At 37.9% G+C, this 26,477-nt stretch overlaps 2 protein-coding genes across 2 annotated transcripts; both read left to right on the plus strand.

Moving 5' to 3' along the window:
• Window positions 1-4,447: 4,447 nt before the first annotated feature.
• Window positions 4,448-7,439, plus strand: LOC145017107 (uncharacterized). The gene is made up of 6 exons (XM_078975187.1): window positions 4,448-4,884; window positions 5,451-5,618; window positions 5,713-5,838; window positions 5,918-6,103; window positions 6,229-6,393; window positions 6,932-7,439. Exons 1-6 carry the CDS (start codon window positions 4,600-4,602, stop codon window positions 7,259-7,261), a joined length of 1,260 nt encoding a protein of 419 aa, XP_078831313.1. The 5' UTR covers window positions 4,448-4,599; the 3' UTR covers window positions 7,262-7,439.
• A 16,973-nt stretch (window positions 7,440-24,412) lies between these two features.
• Window positions 24,413-25,645, plus strand: LOC145014188 (uncharacterized). The gene has a single exon (XM_078972560.1). It carries the CDS (start codon window positions 24,546-24,548, stop codon window positions 25,515-25,517), a length of 972 nt encoding a protein of 323 aa, XP_078828686.1. The 5' UTR covers window positions 24,413-24,545; the 3' UTR covers window positions 25,518-25,645.
• Window positions 25,646-26,477: the final 832 nt, after the last annotated feature.

Genomic DNA, 26,477 nt, shown 5'->3' on the forward strand with positions numbered 1-26,477 from the left:
ATACAAAGTGTTTACATGTTACTAAGTGTCCCAACTTATTTCATTAAGTTATTAATTGGCTAATTAGTTATATATATATATATATATATATATATATATATATATATATATATATATATATATGCTCATTATATGATAACTAGGCTCGTGCATGTGAACAAGTCTCCGTTTGCCACCTAGCACGGTATCCGATACTTCAATCCAATCCACTCACCACATGTGAGTTCATACCCCTTTAATTAACCTTTGAAATGCTTTTAAATGTTTTAAATACTTTAGGGGGGATACAAGTTAAATACTTATAGTTATTACATCAATCACATGTGATTACATTAATCACATGCGATTAATAACTAGAAAACCAATGATTTTATCACTGTTCAAACTGTTTATCAAACTGTTTCACTTCAAAATGTTTTACAAACTCTTTTACTTATCAAATGCTTTTATTAAACTTTGTTTTACTTCTTATAAATTGCATGCCCATATATGTATAGATATATAAGAAATGTTTAAAGGGCTTAGGAAGGCTATCCACCCTATTTCCTTTTCGCGCATTGAGATGTGGTCTGGTGGGATTTCGGGTAACCATCCGAAGGTCGTTTCAATATTAATTATATATCAAATATACATATATAGACATAAAAGTACTTCCATATTCATACTTATCAGTACATCATTAGTAAGTTACCATCGGGGTAACACAGGATCATACTACTACAATTTCTAGATCAACGAGTCAGTTCATTCATGAGTCAATACTTATTACTAAGAGAACATATACAACGATACTAGAACAAGTAACATTATATTACATATACACGAATACGTTAACAATTGTGATCCACTGTATGGGAGCATGCCTTAATTGTCATGACCCGAGTTATAGCCAGAGTCTCTTGGAGGGAGAGCGTGAGTTTGCGTATAGATCTATACTGGATTGACTATCCTACACCTCGCTGCTAGCTACAGCAGGACCGACAGGTCTGCGGGTGCCAAACGTCATACCTTATTTTTCGACTATACATTGTCGTTGTTACCAGTCGATAGTATTGTGCAATTTATCACATGATACCTTAATATAAATCCGGTTTAAGGTAGTTAGTACAGCAGTAGTTCCTATAATACAACACTACAATACTACATTAATTTACTCTTTACACAATTAGTGATCTTTTCACTTAAACAATTATGTACAAACTATAATTTGAAAATGATAGTTACACTTGAGTAAATTACACACTTTTACAACAAACGAGCATACAAAACAATTAAGCCTTGGTAGAAGGCTACTTTAATAGAAAATATAGGTTTTTCTGAGAGATTCAAACTTTTACAAACACTTACAAACATTTACATACATTTTACAAACTTACACTTGATAGATGTTCAAACGTTTTTGGATGACAAATACCGACACTAAAATACTTATGAACTCACCAGCTTAATGCTGATAAACTCTTTCAAAATAACTTGTATTCTCAGGTCATCAGTAGACAGGTACCGATGCCAACTTTTGAGAAGATGGAGCGCATCCAAGACTCATCTTATTATTTTGATATACATTATTGTTGGTGTCTATACTGTACAGAACACGTTTGTATTAAAATTATATATTTAATGCAATGGATGATGTTGTTTGTTTATTTACATTTACTGTGTTGTGATACTTTACATGACGTCCTCCACCCCAGAACGTTTCCGCTGTTCTTGGTTTTGGGGTGTGACATGTATTATTTGAGTATTATGTGTTTTGTGCTTAATTGCTTAATTATGTGGTTTGATTAATTAAGAAAAAAATAAGCATCAAAATTTAAGTATAAAATAAACTTGATATCTTTGGATAATGTTGTAGTAGTTGAAACAAGGTTTCCGAAGATATAAAGAATGCCGAAATCCGAGTTGTAACGAAGAAGTTATGACCTGTCGAAGTTTCACGACAGAACCGGCAACGCTGAATGACGTAAAAAGTGAAATTTACATTAGAGCGATATTTAGCCTTAGTGATCTAAACGAGAATCGAAGATCTCGTTGTTGGTATTAAAGCGATAAAAAGTTAGGCGAGAACGGACGTCAAACGAAGAAGTTATGAATTTATAACGAAATTTTCTGTCCCGGGCTATTAAAAATAAATAATAAAAATAAAGTCAAAATTAGCCGACGGAGTCTAAACGAAAGTTGTGGAGTGTAGTCTCACCTTCGCGTGGATATAAAGAACGTCGAAAACGGAGTTCGTATGAAGAAGATATGAATTTTCGAAGTTTATTAAATAATTAATAATTAAATTTAATTATTAAAACCGGCCTTATCCGAAGGGGAGTCACCGATCTGATCCGAAGTACGCCCAACGTACTAGCGTACGCCCCGCGTACAGCGAAGCATGACATGCCTCGCACTCGAGTTCTTCGGATGACACATGCAGTGACGAATTCGGAGGCTTACTCCCCGCGTAAGGTAGTACACCCCGCGTACTTCGAGGCTCCAGCCTCCTATAAATAGGATGCGAGGGCAGCCGACTCTTTTGCTATTTTTCTCTCCTCTCTCTCCCGTTTTGCATCGATTTGCGTGCCAGAAGTACCCCGAAGCCTCGGTAATATTCCCGAGTCCCGAAGCAAGTCCCGAGATCCCGAAGATCCCGAGAAGTGCGGTTTCCGAGTCGAAGCTCTGTCCGCGAGAAGTTTGATTTTTGTAGAGATCTTCCAGATCTCTACAATAAGGATTACTACTTTTACAAGCCGTAGTGCTGTCCGATCATCTTCTGATCAAGTGAGTGTGTAGTTACTTTCTTCTAACGCATAATTATGAAGTATTTTATACGAAATACGTGTTATGTGTATAATTTTGTTGTTATGTACGTGAATGTATATTCACTCTCTTCAATCTCATAGATCTGATTTGTTTTCTATGAAATACGTGTTATGTGGGTATGCCTCATATGTTATGTGAAATATGTATTGGATGAAAATGCTATACAGGTTTTAAACTATGTATAAAAATATATATTTTTATCTACTAATATGTTGGGTAGAACATGGGTAGATAGTTGATGTGTAATAAACAGATGAGAGGCCTCGATATTGTTGTTGTTGACCTAGTTATTCAGCGGAGTATGGATAACGACCACAGACTCCTTCTAGACAGTCTCGTGGAACGCTAGCAAGTTCATAACCTGTAGGTGTTGTGAACAATGTGTTCACCGGTGTACTCTATCCCCCTCATGGTTGCCTTTAGGATATCTATTGTTGAGGAAACCCCTTAGCAGTAATGTCCGTCCCGATGAAATCGTAGATTAGGTCCCTTGAGATAGATGTTGTTTTAAGGACGTAAAGTGAGGATAACGGGAATGGGTAATCGAGATAGTGATTGGTTGGTGAAATTAAATATAATTTATTTATTATGGGTTGAAAACCCTATATACTCACCAGGCTCCCAAGCCTGACCCAGTCAGTTTTATTTGTATTACAGGAAGTGGCGCAAGGGCGTAAGATGGATGAATCATCAAGTTGTTTTGTTTACAAGTCTGTATATGTATATATTTGTTGAATGACTTGTAATGTTATCGTTTATGATTTATGGTCTGTATCGGAACATGACACCCCGAGTTTTAATTATATAATGAAAATGCATCTCTTGATGAAATGCTTTGATAAATATTATTTTATCATGTTTTGTTTTGGGAACAAATTCCGTAACACTTTTAAATCAAAAGGATTTACTCTAAAATTATTTTAAAAAGCATAAATGAAATCGGTCTTTTCTGCCCGTGATTTTGGGGATGTCACAAAACTCCTCCTCTTATGTGTGTTATTCTTGAGTATGCATCTTTATAAATTTGTGTGTGTGTTTAAGAAGACGAAGTTAAAGAACCCAAATGAAGATTGAGAGAGAGAGAGAGAGAGAGAGAGAGAGAGAGAGAGAGAGAGAGAGAGAGAGATGTGTATGTCTGTGTGTAAGAAAGAGTGAACAGGATGATAGTGAGTTTTATTTTTTTTATTTTGAATAAAAATAGATAATAAAAAAATGGAAAAATAAATTATAAGGACAAAAAACAATAAAAATATCTAATTTTGAATTAGTGGTGCACCAACATTTCGTTTTGAATAAAAACACACAAAATTGTGTGTTGTCAACCTCATAGACCATTTTCGTAATTTTGTCTTGTCTTCTATATCATCTGCCTCTAAAAATATTATATTTTATAGTATTAAAGGAAAGAAATCGATAGTTTGTTTTATTAAAGGATAATATGAAGTATGATGCATAAGTGTTTTGAAATAACAAAAATAAATTGTATATTTTTTATATTTAACCCCTAAAAAATATTGTTATAAATAAAAAGTGCCCGTTTTTACATTTGTAGCAGTCAATATATGAGAGGAAGTGGAACTGAAACCTGTTAGGAAATCGAAACGTTGACCACTTGAGAGCTATATACAGAGGGGCTGTCGGTGGCAGAGACTCGACGGGAAAGGGAGTCGCGGAAATTGCTTCTATATCGGAGTTGTTGACCAAATACGTGTATCTGCATCGGCACCTACGTATCTGAAGCGGTGGTGACGGTGGTGGTCGTGGTGGCGGAATAATTTTGTGTGCAAGTCTATGGCGTATAGGAGACGTCAAGGATTCGTGAAGGATTCGACCTCTGCGGAAGAATTTAGAATTCCTAACCCTGATTCTAGACGTCACAGTTCTCCGACTTCGCTAGAAGACGGTTCATCCTCATCTGCCGCCGCGTCGGCTACACCGTCTCTTGCAGCTAAAGCGATCAGAGCGTCATCCGCCAACCGTGACTCTGCCCTCTCTTCGGCTTACGGTCAACCCGCTATTTCACCAAGGACCGCCAAGTCCAATCCACTTCGATCTTCTCAGTCCTCTACTCCCAAGGTCCTCTCTTGTTCTGTACCTAATTGTATCGTTTCTTGTATGTTTTGATTTCTCTGTTTTATATGCTTTTGATAAAAAGCTTCAAGTTTGATTGATATGATTTGTGCAAACAATCCTCCCATTCAAAAAGAAAGTCAAATGGGGTACTATTCAATTCCAAGATCTATGTGGATTAATAGACATGTGATTTAATTTTCACAAGTTAAATAAAACTTTATCTTCTGCTAACAAACAATAACAATCGATGAATAGCAAGAACAAATAATCATAATGGGAGTGCTAAGTTAAATTGCAGCAAATTCACAAAAGCTTCTTTTTGGAGTTTCCATTTACATGTAATAAGCTAAGTTGAATCCGAGAGTAAAAGCATTACAAGCAAAGTTCCATAGTAATTACCAATCACTCTGCTTGCTTAATATCATAATTAAGAAAAAGAAAAAGAAAAGTGCAATTAGAAATATCAAAGCAAAGAATGATGTGAAAATGTTGTTATTGTCCAACTTGATTGTATGCATATGGTGTTTGAAGTGAACATCTGATGTGATTTGATGAACATTATGTTATAGGATGATTCCATGAAATATGACTACACATCAATGAAGAATTTGGAAAAATCCAAGCCTGGATTTTGGGGTGGTTTGGCTAGAAAAGCCAGATCTATCATTGAAGACGATGATGAACCTCAACAATACGAAACACCAGAAAGGAGGAGGCAGCAAATGTCAGATCCCAAGGTAATTATGATTAGATATAAGAAGAAATTTTTAATGCTAAGTTGTTTACCATGATTCATACCATTATTATTATTGTTATTATTGTCTTTTTCAGAATTCTAATGAGCACCAGTTCCAAGAAAGTCATGAAAAAACAGAGAATCCCGGATTCCAGAAGGGGTTAGGAGCTATTGCATCATCTCTTAATTACATTGGTGGTACAATTGGTAATGCTCTTGAGGTAAGTTTCTAGTTTCTACTATAAATAATAACCCCCCCATTTGAAAAATATTTAGCATCTAGCTTGTTTTGTCTTCTAGGAGGGCAGAACAATTGTGGAGAACAAAACTGCAGACATAATTCAAGAAACACGCAAACTACACGTAAAGAAAAAGAGTGGCATCATCCCTGAATCTGATCAAACTCAAACTTCAAATAAGCAGTTGCAGCCTCCTCAACCCTTGCTACAGACTGATGTAGAAATTCAACTCAAGGCATCTCGCGACGTAAGGTGTACCTAATCAAACAATCATTAATATGGAAATTGGAACCTGTTTTTATATACATCAAATTCAAAATTGGTTTGGTTGGTAATAATATAATATGGCTTTTCGGTTTTTTCCTCACACAGGTTTCAATGGCAATGGCTGCAAAAGCAAAGCTTCTACTTCGGGAACTTAAAACTGTCAAGGCTGATCTTGCTTTTGCAAAGGAGCGTTGTGCTCATTTAGAAGAGGAAAATAAAATTCTCAGGGAGACTGGTGGAGATGGAGACAACCAGGAAGACGATGATTTGGTATGTTATGTTATGTTATGTTATGTTATGTCTGTTAGTTTTAAAAACTATATATAATAGAAACAAAACTTTAAGTTTATAATTTTGTCTTTGTAATATGTGAATCGACACATGGCAACTTTACTACTTTGCACTTGAAGCCAAAGTTTAATCTTTTTTAAAATTTCCCACCATCCCCATTTGGAAATGAGATCAGGCTCAGTGTATGTGAGCATGTGACTGGAATATTATATTATTACTATTAGGCATCAAATTGTCATTTTCCTGTCCCATGAGGATTGCAACTTGCTTAAATAAGAATGTACTTTTGTTTATTTTTTTATTGTAGCATCTTACTTTCATTTCTTTCTATTACAACAACATTGTACTTTTACAAATCTATCTAATTGGATAGATTTTTTGAAAGTGGGATCCTATAATTGGGTAGATTATTCAAGTACAATAATAAATTATTAAAAATACAATGTTGTGAATGGTTTCTTATATATATATATATATATATATATATATATATATATATATATATATATTGTTGCAGATTCGGCTACAACTGGAGTCGCTTTTAGCAGAGAAAGCTCGGTTGGCACAGGAGAATTCAGTGTATGCAAGGGAAAACCGGTTTCTAAGAGAGATTGTTGAATACCACCAACTCACAATGCAAGATGTTGTTTACATTGATGAAAACACTGAAGAGGTCACCCAAGTATTCCAACCCCCTATCAATAATCTTTCATCAACACATGATTTGCAACTGCAACTGCAATCAATCATAATACCAACTTTACCCTCAACACCTCCCAACACAAACCCACAGCTACAATATCTTTCTCCCAAGACTCCCTTCGCCCCGAATACTCCTTTTATGTAAATAAACCATTTTGCACCTATTTCTTTCACATGTAGCTTCATTGTTACTTTTTTTTTTCCTTTTGAGAAAAATTTGCTGTTTGTGAAATGTTGTTTTTTGTAAAATTGGTGACTTGTTGCTATCATATCGTATTGTACATGTAAATGTAATTTTTATGTTTTGAATCTGTTTTTTGGTATGTTTGAATCATTTTATTTTGTATTTGCTAAGGGGTAGTTTAGATGTTTGACTATTGTTAAAGATTTTTGTTCAACTGTATGTAGGTGTCTGAGTGTTATCTATTTCGGAGCCAAGGTTTATGTATTTTTGGTGAAATATTCAATTTTTTTATAAAAGTTCCAACTAAAATTCATAGTCCATACAACACGCAACATAAGGGTTACTAAATGAATGGAGGTGATAATTTGTAATTATATATAGGCAGATCGTTGAAGTAGGTTAATTTGTTAAAGCTAAGGATGAAATAAGTAACCTGAAATAGAAACGGGTAATGTGCTAAATTATTAATGCACGAAGTATTCACAATTGATTCATTCATAACGTTAGATGTCATGTATTTTGTATCTTTTTAAATTCACACTTTAACATATTTATTATTTATATGAAAACAAACAAAAAAAAAGTTGTCTGTAGGTCGATCTAATTTGACTCGACTAGCTATAACATGTTACCCATCTTATTCAACCAGTGCATTCTGTCAGCAACTGGATTTATTACTTGATGTGGTCGTGACATACAATCATTCAGCTGCTGCATCTTATCTCAAATTTTCATTCAGTAAGGTGGCATTATATGCGATGATAAATGTAAATCTTGTAAACTTAGTTGATCAAAATATAGAATGCCAAAATTATATAGAGATAAGTTTTAATTATTTTATAACAAAAATCAGTTAATTAGTGGTATTGAGAACGTCTTTGGATACTTTAGATTAGTGGCTATAAAAGATGAAATAGCTCAAAATGGTAAACATTTGTTTTTGTGGAGTAAATTGGGAGGTGGTGTTGGTGGTCTAAAATTGGAGGTTTGCTAGTGGTCATGATGGTGCTGGCTTTATTTCGCCAGTGTCAGAGAACAGTTCACTATGTCTAAATAAAGTGGGGGACCTTTATTCCTCATTCGATGAAGAGTAGATTATAGTTTTGGTCCCTGTTGTTTATATTTATCTGCAGTTTTAATCCAACTTTTTAGTTTTTGACATGGCTTGTCTTGTGGTTTCTAAAAGCTACACTCATGGTCCTTTCCATAACATAGTTAGAGTGTTCTATTAAGTCCATTGTTAAAAGACTTTTTTTGCCTTGGGACAAAGTTTAATAATTTTTATACTCCAATGATCACATCTGAAAACTCTGTAAAAAATGAAATAAAACTCCAAATAATTAGCATCCATCGTTCTCCCTAACCATTATACTCCTTTGCTTCCCTCGAAAATGCTTCCGACCAACCACTATCATCAATGTAGCTTGGCACTGTCGTCCACAACGGCGTTGTCGTCTATAATGGTCAAGCTGCCATAGCAACCTCCTTCCCGTTCCATTTTTATTTGTTGTTATTTGTGTCTTTCTCCCATTTTAATGCCGCTATTGTACCTGATAGAACTATCTAACACATCTCCCATAGTTGGAACAGGAGGATCTTGAATGTTCAAACTATTTCTAAAATCCAAAAACAATTGTGTAGGTAGGTCATTAGTAAAAATGGTTGCATGTTGATAAGCGGATGGAACATGTAAAACACACACATTACCAATCGCGGCACGCTCCCTAACAAAATGGAAATCTACATGTTTGGTTCTTTGGTGCTATACTAGATTTGAGGTTAAATACATGGCACCGACGTTGTCACAAAAGATAAATGTGGCACGGGATAAAAGACAATATAACTCGAGAAGGATATTTCTAAGCCATGCAATTTCAACAACTACCTTAGCTACCCCCCCCCCCCCCCCCCTACTCGGCTTTAGTGCTAGACCCAGAAACAACATGTTGGAGCTTCGATGGCTAGGAGACGAGATTATCGCCAAGATATACACAAAATCCACATGTGGACCGATTAGTAGTATAAGACAGCCAACCCAATCAACATCGAAATAAGAGACCAAATGATCAACGAATATGAAGACCATGCGTTAAGGTACCTTAAGATGCGCTTAAGAGCCTGGAAGTGCGGGACACGCGGGTCATGCATGAATAGACAGACCTGCTGAACAACATAGGAAATATTAGGACGAGTGAAGGTAATATATTGCAAGGCTCGTGCAAGGCTTTGATATAGAGTCGGATCAGAAACCGGCCCACTAGCAGACGAGAGCTTGGATTTCGTTTCATCCGTTGTGCTACATGGATCACACGTGACCATATCAGAATGAGTAAGGATTTCCTCAGCAAACGCATATTGCAAGAGAAAAAGAGAGGAGTCGGTGCGAGTAGCAACAATCCCCAGAAAGGAGAGAGGACCAAAAATCAAGATCACTCATTGGAAACTCCGAGGAGAGACGAGTGATAACCTTGGTGATGAGAGTCGAAGAAGAAGTAGTAAGGATAATATCATCTACATATATATGGAGATAAATAATATCTTTACCGTGATGAAAAGTGAATAGAGAACTGTTAGACTTGCTATTATAAAACCCAAGAGACGAGAGAAAATGGAAAAACACCGGTACCAAGCACGATGAGCCCGATTGAGACCGTAAAGGTCCTTACAAAGGAGACAAACATGATCGGGAAACTAAGAGCTAATGTAGCCACGAGGTTGGCGCACATCCACAGTTTCAGCAAGATCCCCGTGAAGAAAGACAATATTAACATCCAGTTGATGAATAGGAAAATTCTTAGAAAAGGAAATACCCAGGATGGTTAGAATGGTGACAGGTTTGACGATAGGACTAAAAGTGTCATCAAATTCAAGACCACGTTGTTAGAAAAAACCTTGAGCAAAAAGGCAACGTTTGTAACGATATAAGTGACTGTTACTGTCAAGTTTATGATGATACAACCAAGAACAACCAACAATGTTGGAGTGCATGGGTTTAGGAACAAGATCCCATGTGTGATTGGAGAAAAGAGCGGGCATTTAAGAGTCCGTCGCATCTCGCCAGTTGGGATTTCACTTAGCCTGAGTAGTGGAGTGAGGAATCAAAGAGACATTAGAAGTAATATAAAGATTGAAGATCTGGCGAGGTCTTAGAGAACCAATGCGATATCTGGTGACCATCAAGTGGCTAAAGGGAGGAAGTGGTGGTATCCGATGTCAAAGAGTCGTTAGTAGGAGAATGGGGAGAGGACGAAGGCGAGTCCTCGATGGAAGTAGAGGAGGGAGGGTTTAAGGTGACAGTTGGAGGGGAGAACGTGGGCATAGTAGGAGTATCATCATCCAAAAGGAAGGAGTTAGGAAGGAGTCATAATCGTTAAATGTAGGGGAAGGATGAAATTCAGAATAAGGGAAGCGAGTTTCATATAAGGTAACATGATGAGAGAGAATGACCTTTGAGTGATAAGATCGGTACATTGATACCCTCGATGATTAAAGGAAGGTCCAAGGTAAACACAAGCAGATGAACGATGATAGAATTTGTGAGTGGCAGTGGATGAGAGATTTGGGTGGCAGAGGCACCCAAAAACACGAAGGTGTTCATAGATCGGAGAAACCCCGAAAAGAAATTCAAAAGGGGTTTTGAGATGAAGGGTATTAGTAGGCAAGAGATTAAAAGTATGAGCAACAGAAAGAAGGGCTTCAGCCCAAAACGTAGGAGAAAGAGAGGCTTGAGTTAAGGACGTGCGCATAATATTTTTAATGGTACGGATGGTGCGCTCAGCTTTCCCAATTTATTGAGAGGTATAAGCACATGAAAATTGGATTTGTATGCCATGATCATTAAAAAAAATCTAAAATTGGCTTGTTGTTTAATTCACAACCATTGTCACATTGAAAAAGTTGAAATATCGGTTTTAAATTGATTAATGACATAGGCACATAATGTTTTAAAAATAGAGAATACTTCAGATTTGGTGCGCAATGGAAATATCCATAAAAATGAGAATGATTATATAAGAACAAAATGCAATATTTGAAGCCCCTGAGACTTGAAATAGGAGAAGTCCACAAATCATAATGAATTAATTCAAACACACGACTAGTTTTAGTTTGAAATAATGAAAAAGGTTAAACGACAATGTTTTCCTAGTTCACACACATGAAACAGAGACATGTTTTTATTTGGACATGAAGTAAAATTACACGATTGAAGAAATTAAAAATGGAGGCGCTTGGGTGACAAAGTCTTTGATGCAAAATGTCATGAGAAACAAAAACAAGCACAGTAGATGAGTTACAACTAGCAACGGGAGGAAGAACATGATAGAGATTGGAATGATTACTATCGCAAAGTTGAAGAGGAGTACCTATGCTAAGATCCTTGACAGTAAGACCAAGCGAGTCAAACTCAACGGAAACATAGTTGTCAATAGTAAATCTACGAATGATAGTATCAAACTTCTCCAAATACAACTCCAACTCCAACACCTACATCCACCAATGACCCACTTCCATAAATTCTCAATTACCAAAATACCACTAGAAGTCAAACTGCTCAACCCTTGGTCAAAGTCAAAGTCAACGTTCAAGGTCGATGATCAACTTTCCTCATTATTATATCATGACGTTGTGACCTTCCCTGACTCACATCGTATGAGTCAACTCGTCTTGGATCGACACAGCATCCCTGGCTCACATCGTATGAGTCAAATTGTCTTGGATCGACACAGCAAGTTAACTCAGTTCACTCATTTTAGGGTTTCAGATCGGGGCAAAGTTGTGCTCTCATCGTGAGACCATCCTTCTCACGCTGTGAGAACTATTCTGTGAGCATTATGCTCTTAATCCTTTTTTATGCATGTCGGGACTTTCAAGGATACCATATATAGCCTAAAGGACCATACAAATCATATCTTTTCGGTCATGCATGTCTCATGCATGACTTAAACACTAGTTAGGTCGAAAGATGGGTATAAACATTAAGATTCAACTTTGGAGTCCAAAACTTGCACCAAAATCTAGATCCCTGAGTTCTAACACAATAAATGACTCAACGGTCCATAAAGTTGCAAACTTTATGGACTTCATGCATGATAATCCAAGATCCCATGCAAAGAAGGTAACCATAACCTAGATCTAGCAAGATTAGAAGAGAGAGGTGATATATTTGAGACTTACAGAGGCTTATGAGCTCAGAAATGCCACTAGGAGGAGCTTATCTTGCCAAAGGAACCACCACAAGAGCTTCTTCTTCTTCTTCTTCTTCAAGGAAATTAACCACTATAAGACACCAATACCACCAACAATGGCTCAAGGGCTTAAGCAGGCTGAATCTAGGGTTTTTCAGTGACTTGAGAGTGAAGGAGGCTGAGGATAGGTGACCTTAGTCTCCTCATTCTGTTTTATACTCGATTTTTAGGGTTTGGAACCATCAGGCCTAGCTGACATCGTGAGGTCTTATGCTTCACGCTATGAGGTTCGAGAACATGGGTCAAACAATCAATAGTCCTATTCACGATGTGACCACTATGGCTCACGTCGTGAGCCTCTTCCAAATGCAATTAAACTTAAATTAATATTTTTAATACTTCAAAACTTGGATGTTACAACTATGAAGGTGGGTTGCACCTGATCCCACATCGGCTTGGAAGGAGAATGGAAAAGTTTATTATAAAGGGATGTGGATACCTTCCGTGTGACAACGTGTTTAAAAGTCGTGAGGGCAGCAGATCCCATAAGAACTCTGCAGTTAACCGTACCCCGACAAGAGCAATCTAGGGATGGGTGACCCCTTGGGAAGTTTTCGTGCTGGGAGCCCAAAGCGGAAAAAATTATGATACATTCAAGAGGGGGATGTTACAAATGGTATCAGAGCTAGGTCACAGGTTGATGTGTTCGATAGAGACGTCGAACCCTATAATGGGGGGTGAAGGTGGGTTGCACCTGATCCTACATCATCTTGGAAGGAGAACGAAGCACTTTATTATAAAGGGGTGTGGAGACCTTCCTTGTGATAACACATTTTAAAGCTGTGAAGGCAGTAGATCCCACAAGAACTCTACAGTTAAGTGTGCCCGAGCAAGAGCAATCCATGGATGGGTGACCCCCTGGGAAGTTTTCACATTGGGAGCCCAAAGGGGACAATATTGTGATACATGTCATAGGGGGATGTTACATAATTCATGGTTGCAGTTTATATTTTAAACAATTTGATAAGAAATCGAGTTATGTGTTTTTTTTTTTTTTTTTTTCTGTTCTTCCTGGTTGCAAGGGATTGATCTACTGATTACAAACTTTTTTTTTCTAATGCTTGATGTGTTTTATATTCTCCTTATGAATCTGATTACACACTTTTTTCTGAATGCTTTTTGTGTTTTATACAGGTATAGAACTTATATTTCGAAGTTTTTTTTTTTATGTTCTTCCCGGTTGCAAAGGATTGAGTTACTAATTATAAACTTTCTTTTTTCTAATGCTTGTTGTGTTTCATATTCTCCTTTTGAATCTGATTAACACACTTTTTATGTTTGCTTGTTGTGATTTACACAAGTATAGAACTTATATTTATTAATTTTTTTATGGTCTTCGATATTGTAGGGACTGGGATACTAAATTAAGTAAAAGTGTTAACAAAAAGAGGGATGACACAACACTTAGTAAAAGCACGAGAGAAATGCTACAGGTAAGAAACTATTTTTAGTAATTAAATATTTTTTTATTACTTTATTCATAAGCTCTTTTTACTTGTATTAATTAATTTTCTGTTTTTTAGGTGTTCACAGTTTATGAAACTAAGGAGTTTGATTTGTCTAAAAAATCACAATTAGAGATGTACCTAGATGAGCCAAGAAGTGATATTACTGAAGATATAAATGTTCTTTCTTTTTGGAAAGCTCGCCAATATTGTTATCTAGAACGTGCTTGCACGGTTCGAAATATTTAAGCATCCTCATCTCCAATGTAGCATTCAAATCAACCTTTAGTAATGGTGTTTGTGTTTTTGATAATTATGGAAGTTCATTGACACATAAAATTGTTGAAGCTATAGTTTGTGCAAAAGATTGGTTGTTTGGGATCGACTTATGCCTTATGTCGTTTGACGGATCGGGATGAGCCCGAGACTCATTAGAGGCTGATATGTAACACATGGAATCTTGTGGAATAATTGTGGAAAGAATTCCCCTATGTAGGGTTAGAGACGATGTGTCTAAATTGAAGAAACGCGAATTTCTTTAAGGCCAACACGGTGTGTTTATGGAGCAACATGGCGTGTTGGTGGCTGGTTGAGAAAACTCTAAATTTTAGGGTTTTGCACCCTATATAATCTCCTTAAGTCCCAACGGGTTGTCTTTTATCAGCCTCCAACTCCCCATATCGACCCTTGAGAACCCTAATTATCTTTCCCTCTTATTTGTGAGCTAGTGTGGTGTTTTTGGAGCCAAAGAAGGAAGGAGTTGGAAGAAGGAAGTAAGGATCCAACAAGCAAGTCCTCATCCTTCAGTTTGGCACTCTTCTAGACCTTGGTAAGTGTCCAAGATCTGATTTTTATTCCTCTATGTTGCTAGATCTTGAATTTTGGCCCTTTTACTTGTTCATGAGTGAGGGAATGGTTGGATCTCATAAAGTTAGCAACTTTATGAATCTCTAGGTGTAAGCGACCTTGTAGAGTCCTGGATCTGGCATATAGTTGAGTTTTGATGCAATGCATGGAGATTAGGTCATAAATCCCCATTTTGACCTATTTTAGGTTCAATACATGCATTGGACATGCATGTATACAAAGCACCAATCTTTGGGATGGTTTTGGTGCTAGAATCTCTTCTGGAAAGGACGGGTTTCTGACTTCAAGGATTTAGTGCTTCTTGGTTAAGCCTTTGAACCTTAAAGCCTTGTGGTTGGGTTTTGGGGCCCTTAGAGTAGTCCCAAAGGATGAAGTTGGAAGCTTTATCCTTCTTGATAGCTTTTTGGGTCCAAATCTGAGCCTTGTAGTCCCTAGAATCGAAGAAAACAGTTGATTGTATTAAGCTGCTGGAACTTGGGCAAACACGATGTGTTTGCAAAGCCAAAATGACGTGTTGGCTGGAGTTTTCCCGGTCTTCTGAATGCTATCGAAACATAACATGTTTTCTAGTAAACACGACGTGTTGGGTCAACATGGACTGTTGACCTTAACCATTGACTTTGACTTTGATCAAGTTTGACCTTGAGGGTATTTTTGGTATTGCTAGGTTTTTGATGGAATTGATCATTTCATGGTTGTAGGCATCTGATTTGAGAGCTGAGACTCGGAGTTGGGCCTTACCAGTTATGTGCTGCTTATGAGGTGAGTTTCCTCACTATACTTTCGGGTCGAAGGCACCAAGACTGGCCTATTGGTTTGATAACCTGATATTGTTGATATGCTAAGTATGGGATATATATATATATATATATATATATATATATATATATATATATATATATATATATATATATGCATGCTAGGTTTGATATGCTAGTCTGGTAGATCTGTAGGACTACCTATTATTTCTTTCTGCATGATTATTTGTATATGTTTGTTATCTGTTGGCATATTATGATAGGTTGAGGTTGTACTGCTTCGTGTTGTAGCCAACAAACCCTGGAGTATTCCAGATATGAGCCGATGGGCGGGTAGGGCATGCCAAACTCATACTGAGGGCTCAATAGCATTCCAGATATGAGCTGAGGATCTGGTGGTATGCCAGACTTGTACTAAGGGGTTGAAGGTATCCCAACAATCCAGATATGAGCGGAGGGCTGGGTAGGGCATGCTTGACTTTTACTGAGGGCTTAATAGCATTCCAGATACGATGTGAGGACTCAGTGGTATGCTAGATTCATACCGAGGGGTTGAGGGTATTAGAGCAATCCAAGCATAAGATTTGGCCCTCGGGGGCAAGCCAGATTTATGTTGTGGGGTCAAGGGCAAGTAAGATATGAGATCTAGGTCCGTTAGGCAAGCTACACTCGATCGATGGGCTCAAGGGTAATCCAGTGTTTTAGTTGTGAACCCAGTTCATGTTGTTATATTATGTGTTCTATTTGTTTGTGTGTTGGTACTTTAGGGGAAGTCACTAAGCTTCGTGCTTACAATTTTGGTTTATGGTTTCAAGTACTTCAGTGGACCGTGGCAATGCGAATATGTGACTGTACACATCCTTGATTTTACAACTAAATGGATCTTGGGAGACTCTAATTTTAAATAATGTTTTGGAAATAATAGTTTGTAAACACTTTTATTAATAAAGGGGTTGCTTTTGAAAGGTTTAAATTTATTGAAATTTTTGGGATGTTACATGGTAAATTGGGTTGAGCCCGAGAGTCATTAGAGGTGTATGGATTGAATCAATATCGAGAGTCATTAGAGGTTGATAGATCGGGTCGAGCCCGAGAGTCATTAGAGTATTTGGCAGATTCACTTACCGAATTGTGTATTGGACGATTTCATGTGTTGGAGATTTTTAAATATAACACCCGAGTCTCGAATTATGTATTGGAGGATTTCATGTTTTGGAGGATTTCATGCTTACCGAAGGCATGACTGTACACATCCTTGGTTTTACAACTAACTGGATCTTGGGAGACTCTAATTTTAAATAATATTTTGGAAATTATAGTTTGTAAACACTTTTATTAATAAAGGGGTTGCTTTTGAAAGGTTTAAATTTATTGAAAATTTTGGGATATTACAAGTTGGTATCAGAGCCTTGGTTTGAGTGAATTGGAGGAATATTCGTGTGAATCCAATCTTAAACTAAGAAAAAAACGATTTTCAAAATAAACAAGGAGGATGCGATGTGTACGATCAGTCGGAGCCAGCAAGTAGACCCCAAATTACCACACAGTTATTTGAGATTATGTTGTGATATGTTAGAACAACATGCTAGTAATAGGATAGGGATCTTCAGGAATTGTATGATAGAATTGCATGATATATGATGCTTTATCTCTCGTAGAATGCCTTATTTATTGCTGTATGACTCTTTCATGTGCGAACTAACTATTGAGTGAATGCGCTAAGTCACATACTACATGAGTTATATGGCCTTATGGTAAGGGATTTGGTCCTGTTGCAAAACTCTTGTCTGAGTCCAACTATGGCAGGATTGAATCGTTTAGCATAAGATTATTTAAGTTGTGTAGTATGTGATAGTGTTCATGCTATAGTTATATGGCACCAATGGAGGGTCGTGGGACAGTTGGTGGTAGGATGAGTTATGTGGGCAGCCAACCAATCGTGATATGTTTAGCCTTCCTCTAGGGAGTAAGGATAGAGTGAATGAGTATGCTAGTGTGTATCCAAGATGTTTGGATATAGAGATCGAAATTTCATGTGAGAATCTGTCTAATTTTATTATGTTTAATGTTAGTCGACTCCACTGCTCGAATGTTGCTTGCTTTGTGCTTTGTGGGGCTCCTAAGTGATGTGAGTTAGCTATTGCATGAACATGTAAGGTCACATTTAATCAAGATTGAATAATCTTAGAGTGATGGGTTTGACCCTATTGCGTAGCTCTTGTCTGAGTTCAATCATTGTAGGGATGAGTCTTTTACTTGAAGGATCATCTGAGCTTTATTACATGTGATTATGTTCATGGAGTAGCTAACTAACATTATGAGGAGTTTTTCAGCAACTGATAGCATAGGAGATGGGGATCCTAGGTGAGCCTAGGAAGTATTTTAGTGAGGTTGTTTCACTGTTGAGCGGGTTTTGGGAGTATTATCATGAGTAGGTCTTAGAGGACCCGAGATGATCTATGGGGAAAGTATGGATAGGTGTGGAAGGTAGTATAAGGCCCATACTACTGGAAGCACATGATCCATACTCGAATTAAGGAGAGTTTTGGGGATTCTAAGGGTAGGTCAGGAGAAGATAGCATGGTTGGATACCATGATCCGTGGCAGTAGCTTTGTATCTATCAATCTTGGTCATGGTTGTTTGGGCATGAGGTCGGGTCTAGTAATGGTCCAGACCCAACAACGATATTGGTTTGGATTAATTAGTGCAAACATAGATGAGCTTGTTAGTTTTGAGGTCTCGAGGGTTCTGCTCAAGACCATGCAATTGAGTCGTAGGACTCAAGGATGGATCAACCATTACGACCAGTTTGGGGATTGCAGCTGGAAGTCGAGTGGTTGATTGATGGTTGGTATGTCATTATCTACGGTGGGGATTTGCCCTTTCAGTTTCTAAGTTCATGGAAGGAGTGAGTAGGCTTGTGACCTCCAAGGTTGGTCTGTAAGCCCAACTTGGGGTCTGTTGGTCGTGGTGTTTGGAGACAGGATGTCAGCACAGTAGTTTGCATATAGGTTGATGTGGTATGGATGCTTTGTGATGTGATTAAGTGTTCGTGTTTTTAGGTTATAGCAGGACAGGCATTGGTCTGGCTGTTAGAAGTGTAAGAAAGGAGTGTATGTTGTGGGATCATAAGTCGGTGTTGGTTTATGTTCTTGTAAGGGATCCTTAGTGTTAAGTGGTCATGGTTGAGAAATTTTGGAGATCTTTAGCTGAAATTTAGGATTCTCTTTGGATTTATATCTGGAAGACCACCATGTGTGTATTATTCACTCTCGGAGTCTGAGGATGGTTGTACTAGGTTGAGCAGGGTGAGTTATTGGTTAGTTTCACCACCAATGAGTAGTAGTTCGAACCCTAAGTGGGGGAGAACTGGGTATTCTGCTTGGAGGATTTTCGATCTATTCGGGATCGTAGTATTAAGGAATGGTTTAGGGACCCACGGTGCGAGTATGTGGAATCTTGGTTCAGGGCTTGGTCAAGGAAGAGGTATATAATAGGTAATGATCATATACATGTGTAGAGGAGACTCAGGTTTTCGCTCATCGGGAAGGGAGTGATCAAGGAGCTCGTTGCAGATATTGTTTCCTATTGGGGGTACCAATGAATAGGTAAGAACCATTGGGATTACTTAGGTCGAGTATCGATGACGGAAGGAAAATTATCAGCTAGCTGTAAAGATTTCTAATTATAGTCTAGTGTGAGGTAGGGATTGATCAAGGAATCAATTTTGGAATTTGGCGTATTCAGTCCCGCAAGGGCGTTGGTTCTTTCGATTTAATGTCATGTGTTCGCGCTCATTGGTCGCATCATTTGTTAAAAGCAAAGGGTCCTTGAAGGTTTGGGGTATGACAGTTGAAGTTCTCTGGATGTGTCATCTTATCTTTAGGTTTAGTATGTTTTAGGCTCCTTTGGTCTCTGGGTATGCTTACCCTCTCCGACAGTGTGGAATTTTGGTTCATAGCAGTCTTGGGTTGGGTGGCAATCAGATCCGTTTTAGAAACCTTCTTAAGTCGGGTGCATGTTGGTGGAACCTGTTCAATTTCAATCAATTGTGGAATCTTGTTTTGATTGATCATGAGGATGTCTTATGTGAAGATTGATGTTCGTTGTTCGATAGAACCTTGGTATTTCTACCCTTTTTGGATGAGGTTATGGGTTCACCAGGATATGTATTGTAGAAATCCGTTGTGTGTTTGTGGACTGGATAAGATATCATTGGGCTTGGATCGAATTATTCTCTTGGTGGTGATAGCCTTGAATTTGGATCAAGGGCACAACCAGATATCCTATTTTTGATCGGGTGTGACCATGATTTCGTTGAGTTTTGCATTGGTAGCAACTTGTTCTGTGAAGGAATTGGGTGTGGTATAGTTATGGCATTTTTATGCTCGGTTAGTGTTGAAGGGATGTTGTTTAGGTCCCTGCAAGGCATGGGAAAGAGGTTTAGAGCATGTTGGCCCTTGATGTGGGTCGCAAGTGCCAAGCGGAATATGTAATGTCAACAAGATCAGCGTGATAGCGGGACCATTCCAGTCATGGGTTGAGGGTTAGGTGAGGCATTCCAGATTCATGCTGAGGGCTCAGTGGCAATCCAGACTTGTGGTGAGGACCTTGTTAGGGTATCCCATACATAGGCTGTGGGCCCAGTGATCATTATTGTTGATTTCATCTGAGTATGGTACTTTTGGTATTGATGCATTAATGGAAGTCGAGAGACATAGTCAGCTGGTTTATTAAAGGTGGTTGGAAGTATCGTCCGTGTATTAGAAAGTCTCTCGGAATGTTTGCATTATAATCTCGTTGCCCTCAATCTGTTATAAGGGGTTAATTTTCAAGGTCAGAAACCAGTTATGAAGTCTCAAATCAAAGTTCTTCGTTAATATATATCGGGTGATTTGCTTGATGGGGGTACATCTGAATTGTTAAGGAATGGAGGTAAATGTGGGATTCCTGGAATTCTCATTCTTACTCGTAGGAGTAGTGGTTGGAGTGGCGTGTCAGGGAGTCACGAGTTAATTAAAGGATTTTGGTGCATCTTAGGGGCCTTGGAGTAGTGGAAGATTCGCGATTTATATGATTGGGTTTTTTCAGATAAGGTATTGAATTCCTGGTTTTGAGCTGAGTAGTGATGGTTGTATTTTATCAGGGATCTGGTAGGTGGTCGGGGATTTATGTTCTCGGGTATCTATAAATTCGTTCAAGATGGATAGGTTGTTCGGTACGGGCTGTGAAGTTGAGTTCTTGTGGGGATAGTTTTGTTTGATGCTATCTGTCATGGAATCCGACATTGTTCAGGGTTTTCAGTTTCAGGTATAACGGTTGGGTATCTTCTGATTTGGACTTGACAGCAGTAAGGGTGGGTGGTTATCTTAGTGGGGTGACTTCCCTAGTCATTTCGGGGTTCAGGGAGTTCATTTAGTATCGTCAGTTTGGTAGGAGAGATTGTAAGGAATGATTTCAAGGTCGAAATCTAATTTACGTGGGGGGAGAGTTGTAAAACCCAGAATCTTTGGGAATAGTTGTGGAAATAAATCACCTTTGTAGGATTAGACACGATGTGTTGGAGGAACCAACATGGCATGTCTAAATTGAAGAAATGCGGCTTTCTTTAAGGCCAACACAACGGGTTTATGGAGCAACATGACGTGTTGGTGGCTGGTTGAGAAAATCCTAATTTTCAGGGTTTTGCACACTATATAATCTCCTTAAGTCGAAAGGGGTGGTCTTTTATCAGCCTCTAGCTCCCTATATCGACCCTTGAGAACCCTAATTATCTTTACCTCTTATTTGTGAGCTAGTATGGTGTTTTTAGAGCCAAAGAAGGAAGGATTTCGAAGATGGAAGTAGGGATCCAGCAAGCAAGTCCTCATCCTTCAGTTTGGCACTCTTCTGGACCTTGGTAACTGTCCAAGATCCGATTTGTATTCCTATATGTTTCTAGATTTTGAGTTTTGGCCCTTTTTCTTGTTGTTCTTGAATGAGGGAATGGTTGGATCTCACAAAGTTAATAACTTTATGAATCTCCAGATCTAAGTGACCTTGTAGAGTCTTGGATCTGGCCTATAGTCGAGTTTTGATGCCATACATGGAGAGTAGGTCATAAAACCCCATTTTTGACCTATTTTGGGTTCAATACATGCAGTGGACATGCATGTTTATAAAGCACCAACCTTTGGGATGGTTTTGGTGCTAGAATCTCTTCTGGAAAGGATGGGTTTCTAACTTTTATAATTTAGTGCTTCTTGGTTAAGCCTTTGAACCTTTAAGCCTTGTGGTTAGGTTTTGGGACCCTTAGAGTAGTCCCAAAGGATAAAGTTGGAAGCTTTATCCTTCTTGATAGCATTTGGGTCCAAATCTGAGCCTTGGAGTTCCTGGAATCGAAGAAAACAACTAAATGTATTAACCTGCTGGAACTTGGGCAAACACGACATGTTTGCAAAGCCAAAACGACGTGTTGTATGGAGTTTTCCCGATCGTCTGGATGCTATCAAAACACAACATGTTTGTCTGCACGATTATCTGTATATGTTTGTTATCTGTCGACATATTGTGATGGATTGAGGTTGTACTGCTTCATGCTGTAGCCAATAAACCCTATAGTATTTTAGATATGAGCTGAGGTACGAGTAGGGCATGCCATAATCATACTGAGGTCATAGTAGCATTCCAGATACGAGTTGAGGACTCGGTGGTATACCAGACTCGTACTAAGGGATTGAGGGTATTGGAGCAATCCAGATATGAGCTAAGGCCGGGTAGGGCATGTCAGACTCATACTGAGGGCTCAATAGCCTTCCAAATACGAGCTGAGGACCCGATGGCAAGCTAGATTTATGTTGTGGGGTCACGAGCAAGTCATACATGAGTTGTGGGCCCTTTAGGCAAGCCAAACTCAATGGGTGGGGCTCAAGGGTAATATAGTCTTTTAGCTGTGAACCCAGTACATGCTGTTATATTATTTGTGTTATTTGTTTGTGTGTTGGTACTTTGGGGAACTCACTAAGCTTCGTGCTTACAGTTTTGGTTTATGGTTTCAGGTACTTCGGTGGACCTTGGCAAGGCGAAGGCGTGACCATACACATCCTTGGTTTTACAACTAATTGGATCTTGGGAGACTCTGATTTTAAATAATGTTTTGGAAATAATAGTTTGTAAACACTTTTATTAATAAAGGGGTTTCTTTTGAAAGGTTTAAATTTATTGAAAATTTTGGGATGTTACATGATAAATCGGGTTGAGCCCGAGAGTCATTAGAGGTTGACGGATTGGATCAATATCAAGAGTCATTAGAGGTTTACGAATTGGATCGAGCCTGAGATTCATTAGAGTATTTGGCAGATGCGCTTATCGAATTATGTATTGGAGGATTTCATGTTTTGGAGGTTTTTAAATATAACACCCGAGTCTCGATTATGATTTTCCCAACCTATGATTTGTGGTTTTAAAGTCCAAGGAAATGTAGAAGTAAATTGTAAAGTTTAAACGAGTTAATTGTAAAAATCTAAAAACCGAAAATTTGTGGATTTATACTAGGGCGCCATGGCTCCATTTATGGGGTACGAGGCGCCTAGGCCCATGGGCCGAATGACTTTTAGGGTTTTTGGGACTATTTAATGCACCTCAACTCCTAGGGTTTGTCATTTATCATCCTCTATTAGTCCTAGAACATCCATTTTATAGAACCATAGCCTCATTTGAGTTGTAACATCCCTCTCTAGCACGTATCACAATATTGTCTGCTTTGGGCTCCCAACACGAAAACTTCCCAGTGGGTCATCCATCCCTGAATTGCTATTGTCTGGATATGCTTAACTGCAGAGTTCTTATGTGATATGTTGTCCTAACGACTTTAAAATGTATTGTGATAAGGAATGTACACACACCCTTTACAAGGAATATTTTGTTTTCCTTCCCAACCGATGTGGGATCAAATGCAGGTAGCTACCCACTTCCCCCCCCCCCCCCCTCCCCCTATAGAGTTCGACGTCCCTGTTGAACACGTTGATCAATGCCCCAGCTCTGATACCATTTGTAATATCCCGATCTGACATGTATCATAATATTGTCTATTTTTGGGTTTCCGACACGGAAACTTTCCAAGGGGGTCACCCATCCATAAATTGTTTTTCTTTGGGCAGACTTAACTGCAGAGTTCTTCGGCTGATGTTTTATATCGGTTGCCGGTTCGAGATGTGCCCAAGAGTCATTAAAGGTTGACAGATCGGGTTGAGTCTGAGAGTCATTAGAGGTTGACGGAGCGGGTTGACCCCGAGAATCATTAGAGGTTGAGGAATCGGGTCAAGATAAACAGTTTTTGATTGAAATACTTGAAACAATGAGAGAAAAAAAAGATTTTAATGACCAAGACAAAACATACCATTTACTTTTATATGATGCTAATATTTAAAAGGTGTTTCATTTGTTGGAACCAATTGTATTGAGAAAACCTTTTACGGGTGTGAGAAACTAAAAGTTATAACTTTCTTTTTGGCTAAATTATAATCGAGAAGCACTTGTACGGATGTGAGATGTGAGATATCATCCGAGAAATTGTATTGATGATACATTGTGACTGAATACAGGATCCTTACACACATTCAACTTATGAAACGAATGTACTTATTCTATAGCTACGAATTTGTTAACATGGGGAATCCTGTTGGTAAAGTAGTCAAAATGTAATACATTTATGTATGAAGTACCAAAGTTTTATATACTGTCTAAAAAAATATTGATTGCTCATTTACTCTCTTCCAAAGGTTTTACTTCTATTATAAAATATGTATAAATAATATATTTATACTAAAATTACATCACACTTATTTCAAGAACCAACCGTTGTGCTCTCTCATACGGTCACACACCTACTCTCTTTACTCAAGATTCCTGATGCTTGAACCAAAAAAGTACTCATCTTGACGGAAACCCATGATTTCTTTTGCTTCTTTTTGTGTAATTTTCTCAGTTTTATTTACAACAATCCCATCGGTGAAATCTCAATCATTACGATCCACCGGTGAAATCTTTTTTTCACCAAGATTTCTTGATTCCGTTCTCCAAGACTATGCTTTCCGAGCACTTTCCCGGCACCGTCCGAGGACCGGAGTTGTCTACGACGGTAATGTGCCGTCTAATTTGACTGGAAGTACCGTCTCTGCCCTCCGCCTGAGAAGTGGTAGCTTGAGGAAAAGAGGGTTTCATGGGTACAAAGAGTTTGATATCCCCAAGGGCATCTTGGAGAATCCGTACGTTGAGAGGGTTATTTTGGTCTATCATAATTTGGGTAACTGGTCATCGGTTTACTATCCTTTACCAGGCTATTCGTTTTTGTCGTCGGTGGTGGGTTTATTGGCTTACAATGCAGTTAATTTGACGGCAAAAGGGTTGCCGGAGCTGGATCTCCGGACATCGGAAAACCCCATTTTGATAAAGTTCAAAACTTTGGGGGTTGCGCCAGATGGGTTTTTGCCAAAATGTGTGTTTTTTGATTTATTTGGTGGAGTTGCGTTTGATCGTGTACAAAATGGGAGCATTTGTTCGAGTGTAACACAAGGGCATGTCGGTATAGTGATAGAAGAAAGGACACCGGCGCCAGTGCCGGCGCCACCAAAAGTGCCGGAGTATCCTATTGCTGGTGGCGAAGGTAGTGGTCGTGGCGGAGGGAGGAAGAAAGGGTGGTGGGTTGGTGGTTCGGTAGCCTGTGGGGTTTTGCTGGCGACGGTCTTGGTGGTGTTGGTGTTGTGGGTGAGGTGGTGTAGCGGGAGGAAGAGAATAGGGAAGATGAAAGCTGCAGCGGAGGGCGGTGCTCCGTTAGCGGTGACCGCCGTTGGTCGTGCTAAGGTACCGGTGGCGATGGGTACTCGGACAAAACCAGTTTTGGAAAATGAATATGTAAGCTAGATTATTAATTCTAAATATAAATTTTTTAGTCATAAAAGTAAATATTTAATTTCCACAAAGTGTTCTATACTCTATACTTTAGTGGCAGTTATATTTATTTTAATTGGTTTTTAATAATCGTTTCATCATTTATTGTCTTGATTTATTATCCCATCTATATCATAAAAGTTTCACTATTTTTCTGTAGATGCAAATTTTCATTTTCTAAATATTTTATATATTTGCGTAGTGTATATTATGAACTTTTACTTTTATATCGCTATGTGTAATTTGTTTTATAGATATCATCGCTAATAAATAGAAATAATTTTACCACATGTCACTTTTTCGTTAATTTGAACACATATATTTTTTTTGTATTTTTGATTAAATATTTTTTTCATTTGTTATTTTTTTTTTTATCTTTTCTTAATTAACAATTATATTTACACCTCAATTAATAATTATCTTAATTAAAAATAACCAATAAATTACCATAAGTATTCATATAATTTTTAATATTTTCCTTTTAAATTTTATATTTCAAATTTAAATAATTTTCTGTTTAAACTTTTGACATTTCTTCAAATTTCTACCGCATATATCAACATTCATTCCATTTTGATGCCACGTTACCTTTCTCTTTCGGTTTGTGGAAAAAACTTATTTTGGATTATGTACTTTTAGTTAATTGTCATTGTAGGTAACATACTTTAAGAAACATGCTTATCGAATTTATAAAAAAAAAAGATTTTTCATAATTAAGTCTTCATTTAATTATAGTACTTTTTTTAATAACATTTTAATAAATAACCTACCATTCACATATTACTCATTTCGTGGTGGACCAACTGCAAATTTGTAAATCGATGTCGTTCTTGCCAATGTACGATACAAAATGGCCCTCTTCTATGTAAATCCGTACGAAATGAGACCACCGCAAAATGGAATCACTCTGAAACGGGCACACAATAAAATATA

Source organism: Lactuca saligna, chromosome 9, assembly GCF_052625555.1.
Source record: "Lactuca saligna cultivar CGN05327 chromosome 9, ASM5262555v1, whole genome shotgun sequence".
In the NCBI taxonomy this organism is placed as follows: Eukaryota; Viridiplantae; Streptophyta; class Magnoliopsida; order Asterales; family Asteraceae; genus Lactuca; species Lactuca saligna.

Bases quoted from the DNA above. Each gene is read 5' to 3' on its own strand.
- LOC145014188 (XM_078972560.1), top strand. From the start codon at position 24,546: ATGATTTCTTTTGCTTCTTTTTGTGTAATTTTCTCAGTTTTATTTACA.
- LOC145017107 (XM_078975187.1), top strand. From the start codon at position 4,600: ATGGCGTATAGGAGACGTCAAGGATTCGTGAAGGATTCGACCTCTGCG. The intron at 5,619-5,712 runs GTAATTATGATT...TGTCTTTTTCAG, and splicing joins AGCAAATGTCAGATCCCAAG to AATTCTAATGAGCACCAGTT. The intron at 5,839-5,917 runs GTAAGTTTCTAG...TTTGTCTTCTAG, and splicing joins CAATTGGTAATGCTCTTGAG to GAGGGCAGAACAATTGTGGA.